General features: G+C 38.7%; 1 protein-coding gene across 1 annotated transcript in view; it reads left to right on the forward strand.

Moving 5' to 3' along the window:
- Nucleotides 1-6,946, forward strand: part of FAM91A1 (family with sequence similarity 91, member A1) — a gene marked incomplete at its 5' end in the record, with an annotated part of 22,619 nt that overhangs the window by 433 nt on the left and 15,240 nt on the right. Inside the window, 5 exons of the mRNA XM_010142430.1 lie at nucleotides 487-638; nucleotides 1,520-1,577; nucleotides 3,222-3,289; nucleotides 4,483-4,596; nucleotides 5,890-5,980. Coding sequence (XP_010140732.1) covers nucleotides 487-638; nucleotides 1,520-1,577; nucleotides 3,222-3,289; nucleotides 4,483-4,596; nucleotides 5,890-5,980 — 483 coding nt within the window. The remainder of the gene's footprint in view (nucleotides 1-486; nucleotides 639-1,519; nucleotides 1,578-3,221; nucleotides 3,290-4,482; nucleotides 4,597-5,889; nucleotides 5,981-6,946) is intronic.

The raw sequence follows: 6,946 nt of genomic DNA on the forward strand, positions 1-6,946 counted from the left end.
AGCTATTCCGCCCTTTCCCAAGAAAATAAGACATGTTAAGAGAGGATCTGGCTAATAAAATAGAGCCTGTCCCTGGATGAGATGCAGGCAGTGTCCCTGACTCACACGAGCTATTGGCTATGACTTGTTTGCAGACTTCCAATTTGTTTTGCATTGACTGTGTCCGTTTGTCTTCCCAAAGCAGATAATAGTTACACTAATGAAAAGATAATTTTCTGCAGCCTGCTGAGTTCTGTCTCAATGGGCCTTCCTGGTACCCTGTAAAATAAATCTGCTCACTTCTAATGTCATCCTTAAAGGATCTGAGAGTACGTATATCACATGTAGAAATCCCTGGATGCTGAACACCCTGCACCACTCCTTTACTTCGTTCTTAGTTTTCTGTCAATTACCATTATACTATTTTTAATACTGTTCTTGTAACACTTTTTTTTTCTTAATTTTTGACATCATAGAAGAGCGTAACTTTGTTTTCTCTCCTTGTAGTTAAACACGTCAAGAAAGATGAACGTAAATACTACGAGGATCTCTTAAAATACAGTCGAGACCATCTCATGTTGTACCCTTATCACTTGTCTGACATCATGGTGAAAGGTCTGAGGGTGACGCCGTTTTGCTACTACACGGGCATAATGGAGGTGAGCGCAAAGCTGTGGTGAGAACGTGCTGTTTTCTGTCCTAGAGGTGTCCGTAACGGCCCGTAATGCATACAAGGCAGTGTCCCGTAGGTTGTTTGGTTCTGGGTGGGGTCTGTGAACAGTTAATAAAACAGTAAGGAGAGCTCCTAGAGAACTACTTGTGGCTGCAGGTTTTTCCCTTCTGCCCCCATTAGCCTTTCGGGAGCTGGACTTTGTCATGTGGAGCTGGGGTGGGACTCACCCTGAGGCCAGTCTTTCTCTTTCCGTGTTTGAGATTTGTGACTCTTCACTTCAAACTGTAAAAGAAATGCCTCATTCTGTTAGATTAATGAGACAAAGTGAATCACAATTTTTAAAACCCAGCACATTTGAATGGTTATTTTCTTTTTTGTTCTCTTTCAAAAAGGACGTTTAACCATATTAGAAGCTTTTTCAAAAGCTTAAAGTGGATCTTTTTCTATGAGAACAAAGATGGTTCTGTTTTCTCTCGGCACTCTGGCAATCTTCTTTTATTTTCATTGGATATCAAAAAAGTTTTTTATATTTCGTGTATGCTGGTTGCAGACACAATGGATTATTTTTTAGTTTATTCTGTTATTATGGTTAGCAATTCCGTGTGCTGTTTTCTTTTGTGAATACAGAGACGGAATTTTGTTTATCATTATTTCAATCAGCATTTTTCTTTACAAGCTTACATTAAACAGAAGTCCCTTTATTAATATATTTAACTTTTTGCATAATGATTAATCAAGTGATTGGCAAGTTTGATAAGGTAACTGACTTTAATAATCTGTTTTAATTTGATTTTGTTCTGAGAAAAAGGCATGCAGAATTTTGGATCTGCTTCTCTGACTTTCTTGTCTCTTTCTGGTCTCTTTAAGGATATAATGAACAGTGAAAAAAGCTATGATTCCTTGCCCAACTTCACTGCTGCTGACTGTAAGTACTCTCTGGTTGCATTACTGCTTTCAGTGAGTTGGAAATAAGGAGCTTCTGGAAACAGATTTGCGGGCATCTGTTTAACTGAACACAAGCGTGAGATGAAAGCTGCAGAAGTGTTTAAACAGAGACATTAAGGGTTGTGTGTTCTCCGTGCAGAGTTGTGTCTGCATGGTCAGCGCTGGAATTGGGCTAGTTTGAGTACAAACAGGCATGTGCAAAACCTTGCGCAGCTTCTCCTCTTGCTTGTCTTGCATTCCCATTTGCTTGGACTTCTGGGTGGAAAGTCTTACTGGCTGTTGTGCATCGGCAAACTGAGCTGCGGGTCCTTTCCTAGTGCATTTTTTGGCATGTGTTGGGCAGAAAGCTTTAGCGAGACACTGGAAGGCCGTCAACACTCCTGAGAATTAGCATCAGTGTGGATTGAGGGATGATGTACCAGAAAAGAGGGAGAGGAGAATCTGGTGTTCTGAGACGCTCCTGGATGTGCCAGGTATTTAACCTGCTTTCTGTGAGACTGTTGTGAGTATGATATGGGGAGATTAGGAAAGTAAAAATGTTGAAACTGGTGGAGAACAGAGTAAGAGCAGTAGCCTACTGCTGAGTCTTACAGAGCAAAATGTAAACTGCTGGCATAGGGCGGATGTTAATCCCACCTGCCACTGAGAATTTATTTATAGCTAAAGGCTTCATTCCTCACCTTTGGTGTGAATTTATAAAGTCCTCTTTAAGGATAGTGTGTAGTCAGGTGAGAAGTAGCCTGTGGCTTTTGGAAACAGCTAGGTTTGTGTTGTGTGGTTGTTTTTTTTTTCTTCCTTAAAAAAACATTGTTCATTAACTGTAGTAATCTGCCTCTGCGTAATGGTCATACTGGGGAAACGGATAAGGCAAAACTTTTTTCCCCAGTGCCATGTAGCTTTATGGAAGTCCGATGTTAGTCAGGAGTGTGAAGAGAAGAAAGGCTTCCCTGTTTGGTTGGTTTTTTCCTCCTAGCAATTCTGTTATTTTAGCAGCAACTGCAAGTCAGTGACTGCAGTATATAGAAAGTTGGAGTTAAAACTGAGGCAGAATGCAAGTTAAAACTGCTGAGTAGTTTTCCGCTATCCGTTCATAGTTCTGTAGTGGTTGAAGGCTGGAGATTAGAGGTAAATTTTGATTTGGTTTAACTCAACTATATCTTAATCATCTTTCTTAGAGGTTTATGTGGCCTCTTGTGCTCTAATTCTTAGTTTAGAGTTCTAGTACAGTGCGTGGCGTGGACTTTGTCAGGAGGAAGAAAAGCTATCAAACAAAATCTGGTACAACTTTAGCCCTGTTAATTTGCAATACAGTTATTACCTGTTGATGGGAGCGTAGGAGAGGAAGGGGTTGGGTTATTCCCCATGACTTGAGTGATACAGGATTTATTTTATCTTGTTTTACCTGTATAGAGTAAATGACTGGGGATGGATTCTGGTTTTAGATGCACACGGTTCTCTGTCAAATTCAGTTAGAACTGGATTTAGCACCTGTAACTATTATTTTGGGAAGCAAGAGTAATTAAAAAATATCATGATGGAAGTAGATCTGCTTATTTGAAGAATGTTTTATGTATCATCAGCTTAAAGTTGTATTAAGAGAAAGAAAACTGTACTTATATTTCAGGTCTAAGACTTCTTGGTATAGGAAGAAACCAATATATAGATCTAATGAACCAATGTAGGTCTTCAAAAGTAAGTTTGTCTTCAATTTCCCCTCCCTTTCCTTTTCACTTCCCTTCCCCCATGTTATTTTGTAGGAAATGAAGAATGGAATAATTTCATGGGCCTAGTTAGTTTAGTAGTGTGGCTAATTGAGTGTGATTTAGCCTATTGCTAATTATATTGTGTTTCCTGAAGTTAATAAGGAGCTTTTTAGTTTAAAATCTAAGTATTCTAAAGGAAAAGATATGCAGTGCTACTTTTTTTTTTCTTATTTTTTGGAGCTTTTTATGTATGTATCACCAGATAACTAATGTCTCCTGGCCAGTATAAACATGGAATAACGATACTGGTTCTAGAAGGATTATTCCATGTTTCTATGGGTGGGGTCGAGATCAGAGTTTATTCTGGGACAGGCCTCCTTCTAGCTGTAAGTTTTTAAATATGTTTTTCTTGAAGACAATGGTATGAGTCTGAACAGGCATCCTTGTGTGTGAGCAGCACGTGGAAAATGTTGTAATGACTGTTGATGAAAGTAGGCCCTTTAGTTCACAACAGCTCATGTCTGTCTTCAGGAAGCTCCTGCAGTAGCTTCACAGTGCTCCTTCAAGCAAAAGAGTGCTTACCAAAATATGAACCTGATAGAGGGAACCGGGAAGTAATGGCTGTACCACAGAAGAGAAGCTATTTAGGTCTATAAATGAAGAGTATCCTCCAGTTTTTCTTTCTAAGACTGACATTCACTGTACTCTTTTGTCACTATGGTTTTGAGAATGTGGGGTACTTTGTCCTTTAAAGTAAATGAAGTATGTTCCTAGAATGTTTTGGTTTTTTTTTTTTTAAGACCACTGAACTTCTTTCAAATACCCCATTTCTGTACTTTTGTTTGCTGTGCTCTCTTGCCTGTTCACAGTAGAAAATGTCATAAATAGTTTAAATTTAGACTTAATTAGCCACATGTACAGTATGGATTAATGTATGGGTTTAGGGGAAGTCTTAACAGTATCAGATGTAAATAATTTTTTTCCTTCCCTTTTTCATGTGATTGGAGAGTGAAAGGAAACTTCTACTACATGGCTCATAGTATTTGTGTGTGTCCAGTCTGTGTCTATAACGTGCTTAAAAAGGGCTGTTTATAAAAAAATCCAGTGCATGTAAAGGTAGATGGCTGTCTGCACGTGTGAAGTGCTCTTTATTGCAATCTCAAATGGACTGTACCACTGCAGAAATTTTTCAGAAGGAAAACTGCTCATGATCTGTTACCCATGAAACCCGTGGACATTGCTATAGAGGCATGGTGGGTCGTGCAGTCTGGCTACATCACTGAGGATGACATCAAGGTATTTCAGTGTGGATTCCACGTCTAGTTTTGGTTGAATGCTGATAGTCCCTGAAAACGGGGGCTTCCATTTGCGTGGAAGACGCAAAGATTGCTTTGCAGGTTTATAACAACTCTTTGATGGAAATAGAGATTGGAACTAACAGAAATTGTCATGTTTTCCTTGTTGAAAACATGTGCTGAGGTGGTTTTGTGTCAGCAGACCTGTGGTAACTAATGTGTGTGACAATGTGCTTTGTGGGGAACAAGCAAGCAAATATATTTTCATAGATTTCGTATTTAAACCCTGACAGTTGAATTTTGTCTGAATCTTCACCTTTGGTCTAATTAGAAGCAGAATGTTAGTGGATTTTATTTGACATATATTTTCATTGTTTCTACGCCTCGTGTCTCTTTCCATTGTTTGCACATGAAAAACTTGTGAGGTGGCTTAATATTTCATCCTCACTCTATTTCTGTTCTCAAGGTTTGTTTTTTTTTAGACCTGTGGTAACTAATGTGTGTGACAATGTGCTTTGTGGGGAACAAGCAAGCAAATATATTTTCATAGATTTCGTATTTAAACCCTGACAGTTGAATTTTGTCTGAATCTTCACCTTTGGTCTAATTAGAAGCAGAATGTTAGTGGATTTTATTTGACATATATTTTCATTGTTTCTACGCCTCGTGTCTCTTTCCATTGTTTGCACATGAAAAACTTGTGAGGTGGCTTAATATTTCATCCTCACTCTATTTCCGTTCTCAAGGGTTTTTTTTTTTTTTATGGTCAGCTAGTCATTTGATTTAATGGCTTTTCTCTAAAGCTTTTGTTTAGATTGGAACATATTTAAAACAGTGATGGAATTTTTTTGGCTATTTGGACTATCTTAGGCAGAAGCTATTTATCTTCTGACATCCATCAACCCAGAGTAGTTAACCTGAAGCACGTTACTTTGGTATTGTAATGGACCTCTTTGTAGAACGGTTCCAGCTGTGTGACTGAACACTCAGTTCGGAAGTTTTAAAGAGCAAATGTTTTATCCTGTGGACTTCACTTTCAGAAATACCTGTGGGATTAGGTACCGTTCCTAGAGCATGCATAATTTTGTGTGGGAACAAGAGTAAAAAATTTTAAGACTTTAAGAGGAACTGCAGTGAATTCTTCAGAGCAAATATTTTGATTAAGAACAGGGGTTACTTCCTATATTATGTTACTTATGACTGATTCGAGGCAAATATTTGGGATTTTTTTGAGTGGTGTTGAGTTGCATAAGACTCATTTCTACAAAAGACTAACATGACTTCTTGTACCTAGATTTGCACTACATCAGAGAAGTCTGCTATCGATAAGATAATTGATTCAGGTCCTCAGCTTGCTGGTTCATTAGACTTCAATGTAGTTCACAGTAAGTTTTTAATGAACATTCCTCGTCTGTTCGTAGATCTTGCTTGGTAAATTCTGAGAGCAGTGTCTGAAAACTAGGAATGAAAGGGGGTGTAGACAGCTGAAGCGTAAGAGGAGGTGGAGGAAAATACTCAAGAGGTTGTCCAGACTGCAGATCTTATAAATGGTGTAAGGGTGAGCCACTAGCACCTGTTGCTCTGTTACTGTTTGATTCAATAAATTCTTTCGTTAGAAACTATCAGTAGAACTGTGAGGGAGGGGAATGCAGATGAGGACAAGAGAAATTTAAATTTAAAATGTCACAGTTGGTAAACCTGGGTGGTAAAACTTCACTCCTTGCTTTTTGAAGGAGGAGAGTCTTTGTGATTTTTTTGTTTTGTTTTACTGTTTGAACACCATAAAAATAGGGCTTCAGTCTAAGAGGGTGTCTTATTTCTCAGCCGTTACTGAAAAATGGTGCGCGTGTGTTTCCCCATTTCAGCAGAACAAGTATTAGATCTAGACTGATCACGTTAGGCAAGGGAGTACAAATTCGCTGACAAACGCCTCCTTGAGAAGTCTGTCTGCAAATGCTTGGCTCACTACAAGCAATCGAACCTGTGCACTACAGTTTTCCTGAGAAGCTGAGGCAGAATTCTACTGCCTGTTACTGAAGCAGAAAAAACAATAAAACGAAAGTGAGGTTGGTGCAATTCAAGCTCCAGAGTGGAGCTGTAACAGTGTAGAACTGTATAGATCTGTTACAGATCTGTAACAGCATAGAACAGCTTAAGAAAATTTTAATACCAAAAGCAGTGGTGGTCTTTATATGTGGCCTGGTGTTGCTTGTGGAGAGGTTTACAGTTCAGGTTTAGTTGGTTTAGAAGGATCTAATGTAGCTTTCTACCCTAACTCATGGGTAGAAGAAGAATGTACAGATGATTAATATAATGGACTTGCCAGTAGGGCTGGATTTTATGGGGAAAGA

The sequence above is a fragment of the Buceros rhinoceros genome, unplaced genomic scaffold (assembly GCF_000710305.1).
Source record: "Buceros rhinoceros silvestris isolate BGI_N320 unplaced genomic scaffold, ASM71030v1 scaffold19008, whole genome shotgun sequence".
Lineage (NCBI taxonomy): Eukaryota > Metazoa > Chordata > Aves > Bucerotiformes > Bucerotidae > Buceros > Buceros rhinoceros.